The 13,757-nt window shown below is 43.5% G+C and overlaps 1 protein-coding gene across 3 annotated transcripts in view; it reads left to right on the top strand.

Moving 5' to 3' along the window:
- Positions 1-13,757, top strand: part of LOC143290399 (uncharacterized) — a 138,299-nt gene that overhangs the window by 101,796 nt on the left and 22,746 nt on the right. For all 3 annotated transcript variants that reach the window (XM_076599801.1, XM_076599802.1, XM_076599803.1), the window contains exon 4: positions 7,734-7,795. In XM_076599801.1, coding sequence (XP_076455916.1) covers positions 7,734-7,792 — 59 coding nt within the window. In that variant the 3' untranslated portion in view covers positions 7,793-7,795. The remainder of the gene's footprint in view (positions 1-7,733; positions 7,796-13,757) is intronic.

Raw genomic sequence — 13,757 nt, 5'->3', positions numbered from 1 at the left:
CATCTTTAATTCTATACCATTTGTGTTTGCCTACGTTAAACTGATTTAACGCAGTTTGTAATTTTCGGCGACGAACTCGTTAAAAACTGACCCTTTTCAGGTGACTTGATTAGGATTGTGAACTCATCTTAAATAATCAACATTTCATTTTATACTCACTAGAAAGGGGGTGTGTAGCGCTTTCATTTGCGACCAGTCCGACGTTAATCGGCTCAGGAATCATTTAGAAATCTATAACTTAACATCTGACAACAAGCACTGAATATTCAAATATTCAGCGCAACAGACGCAAGCTGCTGTTTGCCATCGAGTGCTGGCCGAGCAGTTCGCGTGACTTGCATAAAGAGGGGAAGCATGTGAACATTGGTCACTTTTCACCTGAGCTTGCTTGTGGCGACAGCTAGCTAGCTGACCACTGACCCTGTGTGTGTCGGTGTGTGTCGCCCCAAAGGCCTTCGTCTTGTCACATCGCTGTACTGTCTTCTTATCTTCTTTTCTATCTATCTATCTATAATATATATATATATATATATATATATATTCTAAGTTGATTTTGTTTATCAGGTTCAAAGTAATATGTATGAGTGATGTGTATGCTTATTAGATGCGTGTGCATTTCCTGTTTAGGAATAATGTGTTCATGTTTTATGTTCTCAATAACAAAATGCGAACTAAAAGTTTCAAACAGGGCCAGTGGTGTGGGGTTGGGGTACGTACGTTTGTGTTAGTGTGGGTGTGTGTTTGTGTTTGTCATGTGTGTGTGTGTGTGTGTGTGTGTGTGTGTGTGTGCTACCGGTATACCTGCTGGCGGTAGATGTGAAAGAGCATTGTCTTTATTTCTTAGTGCCAGACTTTCATTGTAATGTTAGTGTACAGCAGGTGGACATGCTTAGTAAAAGTGAAGACAATATCTCCATCACACAACCTGAAAATATCTTTGATGTTTATGTAGATACAATATTTTTTGAGTTTCAGTCATTTTAGTAACGCTACCATCAAAACTTTAAGATTGGACATGCAGAAAATAAGCATTTTCTACCAGATTTATGGCAGTGGCATTCCGCCAGTAACATCAACAGCCCACTTAATAAAATATCTGAGGTATTCTGTGTACTGTATAGATCATGCATGAAGGGTTTTGACTATGAGAATGTATTAGCTGCAATTCTACATGGGTTCCAAAATGCCATTATGTGAGATTCGCTAAAATCGCTAATTAAAAAAAAAAAAATTCAAATCTCTATATATCAAAACCTATTTTAGATATTGCTTTGAAATTTGATGTGGCTCCTTACTTTATTGCACTCTTTCATGTTGAGACTTCTGCTATGAATTTGAAAATTTAGCCAGACCTACCTACTATTACTGTTAACAGTGAACAAAAGGGCAATCACACATCAACGCTAATATTTCTAGTTGACACGCTTTATGATTGATTAGTGATGCACGTCGCAGTTTTATGAAGTGTGTGTGTGTGTGTGCGTGTGTTCGTGCGTGTTTCTGTGTATGTGTGTGTGTGTGTGTTTGTATGTCTGTCTGTACGTGTGATGTACTCAAAAGAAAACTCAAAGTGTTCTAAAAAATCACATTCAGATCGAATGAGAAGGAAAGAAAAATCGGACCAGAAGAAGGAGGAGGAGGAGTATAATGAAGAGAAGGAGGAGGAGAAGAAGAAGTCTTGAATGACTGTGGGCGACATCCTTTGCAAAAAGTTGATGTATGAAAAGAGACATTGTTATGCGAGTCCAGCACATTATCTGTAGTCGTTTGCTTTCTCTGTAGCTGGCGCGAGGGTATACAACTCTACTGTTATTTGTGTTATTGATCGTTTCGGAGTCACAAAACTAAAAGAAACCATGTGACTAGGACACAGAAAACTGACCATTCTCCAGATGAAGAATGTGTGAGGTCATACTGATGATCAGCAATATTAGTTCATCTGAAATCTGACAATCTGAAATCCACAATTATTGACCGAAAGAAATGTGATTTGTGAAAAAGTGTGTTTCCCTCATAAAAAAATGTAAGAAACTTTACTGTGTTCATAATATTGTGATACACGCTAAAATGTCACATGATCTTACAGACACAGTGGTACTCTTGGTAGCACTTTTTTTAACAAAATATTTTCTATACCAAGTACAGCGGAACTAAGATTCCCATAATTTTCTGAAAATTTTTAATTCATGTGAAATGATCAATTTAACAGCTTTCTATTTGATTACGTGTTTTTTTAGCACTGCTGTTTGTTTGTGCCATGAAAAGATGTTTAGACATCTCCCCACAGACACCGAACCACTAACTACCACTATTCTTCCTCGTCCAATGGATAAAAAGAAAACAAAACATTGAGAGAATGTCGACGAGGCGATATTTTTTTTCTTCCCGAAAAATGAAAGCCTAGGCGTACATCATCATTGCTGTTATAGGTTAATATCTCTCCACCAGTTTGATGACGCTCTTACGGACGTTATTGTATATCGTGTTCTGTTCTTCGACTTACGTGGGGAGTGTTTCCAGTTACAGTGGTCTGACACGGTTTTATTTCAGTCTAGTCATTTTCTGTATACTTCTGTCAATAGCTATAGATATATAAAAGACAGACAGAAAAACATACATACAGACAGACAGATAACTGGCTGTGTGTGTGTGTGTGTGTGTGTGTGTGTGTGTGTGTGTGTGTACATATATATATATATATATATATAGAGAGAGAGAGAGAGAGAGAGAGAGAGAGAGAGAGAGATGGCTGAATGATTGGGTAGAGTCATATTGAACACACACACACACAAACACACACACACACACGCACGCACATATTCACACACACGCGCGCACGTGCGCACGCTCGCACGAACACACACACACACACACACACACACACACACACACACAGAGATAGATAGACGCATACATACATAGAGACCAACAGGGAGATAGAGATGGAGAGAGAGACAGAGAGGGGAACAGGGAAATAAAGAAATAGACAGACAGTTGAACGGAAAGAGAGAGAAGAGGGGATCGCGCGAAGCGGGCAGTGGAAATAGATTTTGTGAGAGAAACACATAAGCATAGAATACGCTCTTTGCACCAAGCAATGAAACAAAAGAATTTAAGCGAAGTTACGTTGCGGAAAAACGAGATCAGTACAGAGGACGCAAAACTTGTTCAGCGCAATGAAAGGATTACTGCTAGCAATGAGGAAAGCTGACAACGCATAAAAGAATACTCATTCCAGATACAGAAGGGGATGAAACAATAAGAGAATGGACAAAGTGAGAGAAAGAGAAACGACGACGCAAACCGGATTTTTTTTTTTTTTTTACCTGGGTAAGCACAATGACGTTTTTCCCATCCGGCACTGGAGTACAAAGTCGACAAAGAAAAGCACAGGAAAAAGGAAGAGAATGAATGGATGAATGATGTGGATTCTTATATAGCGCCTATACTCGGTCGGAGACTAAGCTGTAAACCCATTACAAACACGGAATCATTAGCATAACAGGCTGCTTACCTGTGTAGAGCCTACTGACGGCTGCCATTGGGTGCTCATCATTCGTTTCCTGTTTAATTTAATCAGGTTCAGTCACCATACCATGTAACGTTTTACGAGTATGACCGTTTTGTTTATTTACCCCGCCATGTAGGCAGTCATATTCCGTATTCGGAGATGAGCATACTGGGTATGTTTTTGTTCCCATAACCCACCACACGCTGACATGGATTACGGGATCTTTAGCATGCGCATTTGATCTTCTGCGTGCGTACACATACGAAGAAAATGGAGAGAGAGGGATGGAACGGGGTAAGAAAGGAAGAGACAGAGAAAGAGAAAGGCAGAAGAAGAAGAAGAAGAAGAGAGAGAGAGAGGAGTCAAATGTTTTAAAACATGTTTAAGTAACTGTCACACACTCCAGAAATCTGGGCAAGCCCAAAAGTCAGAAGACGTGGACTTTTAGGGTCGACACCGCGCAACACACACTCCCAAGAAGGACGCAGAAATCCGTGTACGATTTTACAACTTTTATTCACACAATCACACACATATGGGTACAGGACCTACTTCCTAAGCTATCCCCAAACCCAAACCTTCGCCCCCACCTAACTCTAAACCACCCCTCCTTAACCCACCTTTAACCCCCCACCGGGACAAAATCAAGAAACGAAAGAAAAACGAACCAAACACATACACACTCGCACATTCACTGCACAACCGGCAACGTTCATTTAAACTCATCTGTCACTCGTTGACGGACTGAAAAATCCCTGCTCCAGGCTGGGAGTCGAACGCTAACTACAATCTCTCCCTCGACGTCCAGCTCACCCACCAGATGAGTCCGGGAGGTCGCGGCAAGCAGGGCAGGCTGCGGTCGAAGGTCGACGCCGGGGACAATCTGGATCCCCAGGGTGCGACCCCAGGGTTCCGTGTCAGCGCTCGGCTCCTCAGGTGGAAGACCCCGAGGGGCGACCTCGGAGCTGGGACAGCAGAGCAGTCGATTTGCCGCTACTTGCGTCGGAGAACGCAGAACAACGCCCTGGAACCACCAGTCAACCTTGGGACAGCAGGGCCGTCGGACGTCGTCGCCTGAGTCGAGGAACGCGGAACCACATTGCCATGAGACCTCAATAAACAAACAAGCAAGCTGGGGACGGGGATAACCCCCTGTCAGTACCAGTCCATAACCGCATAACCCTATGCGCGTTGGGCGACCTAAGAAGCCACAGGTTGTGCTCTCATTCATCCAACAAGCACTCTTAAGGCAAAATAATGAACCACCACTGTCATACACCAATCACACGACAACATGCATGCCTGGAAGTGAGGGGTCCGGAACCTGCGGACAGGTCAACCCAAGACTCGAACCCCAAACCTTGTGCCGCGCATCCTGAAGCACGCTCCCACAGCACTACGCTGCCAGAATCGAAGGCCCAATCAAGGTAACCTCCCTTGCACAAGCAGACATGTTGGAACAGAACATTCAAAAAGGAAAAATTATGATAGCGCCAACACATGGCTGCCAAAGCCATTCGGATCACAAGCAGAGCAATTAAAGTGAACAAATCAATACACAAACTCTTCCAGTGCTCGGTCCAAACAGGGAGAGAACTCAGTAACCTATTATTGCCACAATAGCTTACACGGAAAACACTATCTTCTGACACGCTGTTACCAGCGGTCACTTACGCAGGTTTAAGAACCTATCGAAACACAGTATTTCCCCCAACGTCTCCCTCACATTCCCGATACTAACATCAGCTTGTAAGCTTTACATATCCACCGTACACTCTGTCGGAACAAATTACGGAGATTATACTATTCCCTCTCACTTCCTCACAAGTGTATTAATATAAACTCAAACCCGTAACTCACGGAATGATAATTTTAACACTGGACCGTTACACGACAGTCTGTAACATCAGGTAATCGTAACAGTTTCATAAAGTGACCCCAGCCACTGTCCAACCCACAGACCTCCCAAAAGTGGAAAAGACAACTAAAGACACTCGAAACAGTTACCGCCTGATACAAGGTTACCTCACGACAGCTTGTGATGGGCGAAGGTGGTGACTTGGGTGGGACCTTCAGCCGGGCACTGCAGCCTCTGCTCACCGGCTTGCTAAAAATCAGGCAGAGGTTCTGGCTGGCCAAGAATTCCTCTCCATCAGCCTTCCGGGCCTCTGCCACAAGGTCCGCCCTCTCTGACGTCTCAGAGTCAAGTCACACCTAATCACAGTCCGCTGCAGCCAGGTAAACGGCAGGTGAGCGTAAGTTCTGCACTTGGCACGCTAACCGGCCAAAACACACATTGCACGCACTGCACTGCAGTTGCAGTCATGCCAATGTGACAAGAGCCCTCTCGCTCCTACAGAGCGGTGTGTGCACGTGCTGCACAACTCTTACACAGGTAAAACGAGTGTGCAGACACACGCTTTTACCAAACCAAGAACATGTCAGAAAACATGATCTAGAGAAACTGGGATTCGAACTCCCAACCATCGGAACTAACACCGCTTTCACCGGCCACTGAGCCATACTAAATCGCTCGCACTTCCGCCTATACTTCCGCAGCAACGAAAGGTTGGGCTGCTTCCGTGACAGTGACAAAGACAATAATATACATGTATACACAAGTATAAGACATACGAAAGAAAAAAAAGGGGTAATCTGGGAGAGGAAAAGAGACATATTTCACAAACTATCAGTGACGTCAGAAACAATACTGAGAATAAATTACAGTCAGAAAGTACATTAGGACTGAATTATATCTTTTGAATTCTTAATGATGTCTTCACCACAAATTGTCTTGATAGCAGACAGATTGTTTATTCAATGAAGTTTATGGGTAAATAACATAGCATTCCACAAACATCCTTCAGTAAAAAAAATAATAAAAAAAAGAAAAGAAAAAAAAAGAAGAAAAAAAGAGGCTACATTTAAAAAAGATCGACATTCGGAAGAAATACCATAACCTTGAGTGTATGGCAGTGTATGACGGATTTGGTAGGTTATAAAGTGACTTCTTAAATAAAGCTCTTTATATATATATATATATATATATATATATAGATAGATAGATAGATAGATAGATATAAATCGACTTCAGTGGGATAATACTTGAATATGTGTGATCGGATGTCGATAACGATGATGATTTTAAAAGAATTGATTTCATGGCCTGCCTACATAAGCTCAGTAGCGGGTTAACAACGTGTCACTAATATTTACTATTAATAATATTCAAAGCGTTTCATGTGGGATTCAATCGAAGCATTGAGGAACAATTTTATTACGCTGAGCAAAAATGTTTCATCTTAGATATTTGGTATATATTGTTGTTTTTTGTTGTTGTTTTCTTGCACTATACCACAGTATGATTTGACAAGCAAGGTTCTTGAATATTGTAGCACCAAGACTTTTGTGACCATCTACTTCCAACATTATCTTATTGGTACCATAAAGAGTTGAGGACTTGATGAGCAGTTTTGGCGGTTTTGTCCTAAGTAATGCTTAAATATTTAGGTTTTCAGTTGAATACTGATGTGATTTAATTCTGACCACTTAGAGAAAGAGAGAGAGAGAGAGAGAGAGAGAGAGAGAGAGGAGAGAGAAACTAAACGAAATGAAATGAAACGAATTTCATTTCAAGAGTGTAGCAGAATACGCATTGTTACAATTTTACGTCCACTCCTCTGGGGAAAAAAAACAGCATGATGTTGCGTCCTTGGGAAAGGCACTTCATTCCGAATTTCCTTACTCTACCCATGTGTCATTGGGTACCTGACTGGTCGGTGAAGGTTAAAAGCGGCGAAAGGAGATGATTGGAAGCCGCATTTCGTTTCCGAGCCCTTGTCACAATGAGTATGATTTCACAACTACGTTGACCGGAAAGGGCTATGGGGCCTTTTATGCTGTGTGTCGATAAACTAAGTAACCCTGTTTATTTATTGTCTGTTGAAGATGCCTAATGAAACCTACACTCAGTAGTGAGTCAATTGGAATAAACTGATGAGTTTGTTCACTTTTGGTATGTTCCATTTGGCCGTTCATGTTTTTCGTGCTCCATTTGACTAATTAGTTAATCAATCACTGTTCCATTTCTGACGTGTTGCAGTGGATTGAATAATGAAGTATTTCATTATGCGTGTGTGTGCGCGCGCGCGCATGTGTGTGTTCCAGTCAATTTATAATTTGGCATTACTGGCATTATTGTTGTTGTTGTTTTCTGTCGCAGTGGATGCTGAGAAGTGGAAGAGGGAGTCTATGCTTGGTTTCCACGCTTCAAGAGGCTAAATGGTACTATTCTAATCTGTTCGTTTCTATTCTATTCTGTTCTGTCTACATTGTGTGTGTGCGCGCGCGCGTGTGTATGTGAGAGAAAGAGAGAGAGTGAGAGAGTGTGTGTGTATGTGTGTTGTACTTGGTTGCTTTGCCTTTGCATGGGCGTGCAATCGTGTGTATGTGCCTGTTTAGGGGTGGGGGCGTGTAAATGCGCGCGCGCGCGTGTGTGTGTGTGTCGGGGTAGGAGTATGTGAGGGGCGCTGGTGTGGAGGAGGGACTAGAGTGATTTAAAGCATAGATAACCCACATTTATAGTAAACAGGATTTCACGATTATGCTGCGCTAGCCATTTTGTCAAGCTGATTTTTTTTTTATCACGCGCGCGCGCACAAGTGCGTGTGTGTGTGTGTGTGAGTTTGAGAAAGAGAGAGAGAGTCCAGAGGTTCTTCTCTGCTGCTGGTAACCATGTAACCCAGAGCTACTTTCCGCATGCGGGGAGTGAACTCAACATGAAAATCCGATTTGTAGAGGGATTGATGGCTTTTAAAGGAGGTGGTTGCCGGCCCCCTATACATAACGTCTGGCGCGCATGGCCCACAGGTGTGTGGATACGCCCTGGTGCCCACGAACCAGCCCCCATATATGGGTCAAAGACGAAGAGGTCATCCCAACGACAGAGTAGGCGGAAGAGGAGATATCTCCCAATGGCTTCAATGGCAGATGAGGATGCCCAAACAATGGGTAGGTAGGCTTGCGAGCACGCCGCAACAACTGCTGTGGACCCATAACATTTAGGGCTTGTCTACCCAGAGTGTGAAGCCTGGATTCGGCGGACTGCGCGGAAGAAACAATAATTGGTACAACAGGTAGAAAGGTGATTCTCAGCAATGCGCTGTGGAGCACTAAAAGGGCGCAGTGAGACACATGCACAACACTGTCGGCCTTCCACTGCATCCTGACCTATTCCCAGCCGTCTTACTATGTCTTGCCACTGGGTCCAGATAGGCCGGGACGAGAGAGTGAGACTGACGACCTGCGCAACTCTCCCTCACTTTAACCCAAGTCAAGCGCAAGTCATGACTTCAAACTTCAGCGCGCAACATTTCAAGTCCTGTGGCGATGGGGGAGTGGCGAAGCAGCAGGTGCCGATACACTAGAAACAGTAGTCACAAACCTTCACACAGGCTACACAGGGCGTAGGGTCGCTCTCTACTGGACCGAAGCGGCAGTGGAGTTCGGCAGCCCCCTGGGTGTCTGAGCAGCCCTCTTTAGGATTGCTCTGCTTACCTTCATGGAGGAATGGGCTAGAAAAGTGCCTCAAACATAACCTGCTTCACTTCTCCCTGGCCAGCTTATCGCGGCTGGTGGGGATCCCTCATAGCGATCGACCAACACAAAAAGAAGAAAAAAACGATGGTGTTCAACCTACACATCTCCTACAAGGAGCATAAGACCAATGACTATGTGCGGAGCCTGGTCAGCAAACTTGTTCGGCCCCAAGAACCACTGCTGGCGACTGTCAAACGACGGAAGATGGCATGGTTTGGTCACGTCATACGACATAACACCCTCTCCAAAACCATCCTGCAAGGGACTGTAGAGGGAGGGCGCAGACGGGGGCGGCAGAGAAAGAGCTGGTCCGCCAACGTCAAGGAATGGACCAAAATGACGATGCCAGATCTCCTCACGACAGCTGCCAACAGAACGGCGTGGCGAGCTATGACACCTTCCTCATGTCCCCCCAACGACCTCAGCGGTCGAGGGAATGAGTGAGTGAGTGAGTTCAACCTTGCCACCTGGAACGTGAGAACTCTGCTGGATAACATCAAGGCAGACAGACCGGAGAGAAGAACTGCATTGGTTGCCAAAGAGCTAACTCGCTACAATGTGGAATTACAGCTCTCAGCGAAACACACCCTAGCAGACAAGGGCCTGCTTACAGAACGTGGTGGTGGATACACGTTCTTCTGGAGTGGTCGCAGCAGCGCTGAACGATGAGAAGCAGGCGTGGGATTTGCCATCAAACTCACCTCGCCTGAAAACTCACCAAGCTCCAGAGGGCAGCAACGACCGCCTGCACCCACTTTCAAACAAGAAGTGCAACGCTGATTACTGCCTACGCTCCCACCATAACCTACCCAGATGACATTAAAGAACTCCACACCCTCATTTCAGCAGTCAGGGTCAGAGAAGCTCATTGTTCTTGGGAGTTTCAATGCCAGAGTAGCGACAGACAACCAAACCTGGGAAGGGATCACTGGAAGACACGGCACTGACAAGTGTAACAACAACGGCCTTCTGCTCCTCAAGATGTGTGCCACACATGACCTTGTCATCACCAACACCCTGTTCCGTCATGGATTCATCCTCGTTCCAGGCACTGGCATCCTATAGACTACGTCATCATCAGGAAGAGGGACTGGCTGGACGTCATAGTGACGAGAGCCATGTGTGGTGCCGACTGCAGGACCGACAACATGTAATGAACCGTTTTCACGAATAAAAACAATTTATGATTGAATTCATTCACATCTCACTCTTTTTCAAAACACATGCTCTCGTGTTAATAAATATATCTTCACTCACCTATCACGCAAATATATAAACACACAGAGCGAAATTTATAGAAAACAAATTTTTATTCCCATTCATTCGCACACTCACACTAACTATAATAAAGGCACGACACACATCACATCACCACACAACTGACAACAGAAATGTTCCAGTCTGCATAGGCAGCACAATCCTTGGCGCCTCTCTCCCTAGGTGTCTGGGCAGCCAACCACGGGACGCCCTAGTTCCGTTACTGCTGCTGCTGGTCCTCGGTCCAGCGCCACACCACAAGCTCTTTAACTCTCTCCATACGAACGGCGAAAGAGACGACGTTAACAGCGTTTCATCCCAATTACCACCATCAAAATATTGCAAGCGGAATGCTCTTATACTGAAGACGTGAATGTTGACAAATAATACCACAGTTCTGACGACGGAAGCTAAAGGTTGGGTCATTCAGACACCCACTGGACATCCGATGGGTCTGTGTACAGGAGAAGAGAGGACTGGCCGTACTGAGTGAGTTAAACCAAAACATAACATTCTGTTTATCGTTGCTAATGAACGTGTTTGTGCTGGTGTCTCCCCCGTATTATCTTGTATTGTCCGTTTGGTACCATCAGTCACATGTGTGTATGTGTGTGTGTGTGCCCTGTAAAATTTCACTAACCTTACTACATACACTCGCACTTCATCCGTATGATTATATCTGTTAAGAATTTATAATTGTTAACTCATAGAAGTTGCAACAATAGTAATAACCTCTAGCTTCTTCTTCTCGTATCTTTAATCAGAACATATATCATCCATCCAATAGAAAGCTAACGTAATATCATGAATTTGTCCTTGACATTTACAGAAATGACTTCCAAAGACCTTGACAACAATAAACGATCTTACAATCAAGTTGAAAACCAAGTAGTCTTATGTTATAATTATATTCTATCTACGCTAAAATATTTTGTGAAATATATTCCCAAATCACTATATTCTCACCTGCACACTCGGGAACAGAGTGGGTTACCTGCGGCTTACACACACAACAAATGCCGCACCAAAAGTTATTTGTAGGTTTTAATCTCATATGTTAATTACACGAGTACGTCATTTTTCATTGTCATCATTAGTGTTGATTGTAGTAGTAGTCTTCAGTTTAACATCTTCCACTTCAAGTGATATTAGACGAAAAAAAAAGGGGGGGTGGAGGGCGGAGCATGGTGGTGGGAACGGTATTGGGCAGAGGGTGATGAATGATGTGTGTGTATGTGTGTGCGCGTATGTGTGTGTGTGTGTGGTGGGGAAAGATACAGAGCTTTGGAAAAAACAAGACATTAAAAGGGGAGACATAGGCACAATACAGAAGGAAACGTTAACATCAAACAACTGTAACAACTATAACAAATGTCCAATTGGACTATGCAGCAAACCTTTTGCAATAGCAGATAACATCTTGAAATTGTCAAAAATACATTCAAAAGAATTTTCCTAGAAGTTTGGTAAAAACGATTTCAGACTCTGGCATTCAAAGGGTATGTGTTTGCTTGAAATAGATTCTCCACATAAGCATTTAACATCTCTGCTGAACTTTGTTATAAAAGCGTTCAGCTTTATCCTGTTTGATAATGCCTGAATTTGCCTTAATCTGAATAAATTACTGAATGTATTTGATTGATTGATAGATTCCGGTATCATTTATACTTCTATTTAAACCCATCATGACTGTGAGCTGTGTGGGCAGTATTTGAAATTGTGTAGTGTGGCTGAAACCGCCAGGTGTTAAGATCACGCTGGTCAGTTTTTACAGGCAGTCTACAAGCTTCAGAACAAAGATAAGTGATTTTTCTGTGAATTTGATTAATAATTTGTCATCGCGTTATTGTTTAATGCTTGAATTATTAGTAAATTATTGAGAGGGCTCAAAACTCGATTGTCCGTCGAATGCACGGAAAAATCGCTTATGTTTGTTGTGGACAGAGTGATTTTTCTGTGTGATTGACTGATAATTTGTCATCGCGTTATTGTTTAATTATTGAATTATTAGTGAATGACAGAGAGGGCCTAGAAACAGTACAGCACCGGCTGAAACCACGTGCAAGCTGACCGTTGTAGTTATGCAACGCTTAGCGGACCCATCATGACTGTGAGCTGTGTGAGCAGTATTTGAAATTGTGTAGTGTGGCTGAAACCGCCAGGTGTTAAGATCACGCTGGTCAGTTTTTACAGGCAGTCTAATATTACAGAAGGAACTGTATTTTTCTGCAAAATAAAATCTGCTACGCAACAATACCCAGATGCACCCTTCCACTGGCTAAGAGGAGACAACCTGACCAAAATCCCCAAACCCACAGCTTTCATACAGTACCAATGGGATGAATGGCTGTTGGGTTAAACAGTCACTAACTGTATGCAGTCTGGCCTTAGGTCGACACCAGGCTGACGGACTCCACTGATAAGAGGCTCTGTCAGGGTGACCGAATTTTTTCCCTCACCACATAGAACACCCTTCTATGGATACTAACAAAACACTTTCTCGCGTGCACCTTGGGGATCAGCTGCATAGCACGAGACATAAATTCAGATCCCCAAAACAGGCGTGGCAAAAGAGGTGGGAAAAGATTGTGCTTAGGTAGCAGAATGACAAAAGCAGAGCGGCTGTCAAAGAAATTCTTTAGAATCGGCAGTTGGAATTGTTCCAGCGTGAGAATGAGAATCTCAACAATTGAGAAATTGGCATATAACTTTGACATTTTATGTCTCCAAGAGACCAGGACAAGTGCAGACAGACCAATACACTTTGAGAATTTCACAGTCTTTCAAAGGAATGAAGGAAGAGGAGTAGCAATCATACTGAACAAAAACCTAAAAAACAAAGTTTCCACCATAAATCTAGAGAAATGGTGTAGCAACTCATGTGAACTAGTGGGGGTGCGTCTCGAAAGACCTGACGGAATTCACAAAAGCATCGTGCTCATCAATGCCTATGTTCACCCAGGAACCTGCACAACAAAAGAGGATTGGGCCTTTTTAGAGGAAATAGAGAAAGAACTTGGAGACTCAGTCATTATCTGTGGAGACCTCAATGCAAGATCGAAGCTATGGGACCAGCGGAACACCAACCCACAAGGACTCGCACTTGAAGAAATGACAGGGGAAATTCTTCTTAGCCCATTAACAACCACATCCCCAACTTGCCTTGGAACAAGACAAGGGGACAGTGACAGTGTGATCAACATCACTCTAACATCTCCAAAATTCAGAGCAGAAATGAATGCAGAGATGCTTCCACACCAAGGCAGTGACCACCTCCCGGTAGTTTTCAGTCTACAGAAACTGTCAGATAAACGCTGTATGAAACTGCGTGATCCATTTCAGTATGAAACCAAAGAGACAACCGTCATCGAAAAATTAAGACGCAGAAGAA

This window comes from Babylonia areolata, chromosome 15, assembly GCF_041734735.1.
Source record: "Babylonia areolata isolate BAREFJ2019XMU chromosome 15, ASM4173473v1, whole genome shotgun sequence".
NCBI lineage: Eukaryota > Metazoa > Mollusca > Gastropoda > Neogastropoda > Buccinidae > Babylonia > Babylonia areolata.
Note: the sequence above shows the minus strand (reverse complement) of the source record. Positions and strands in the feature narration are given on the sequence as shown.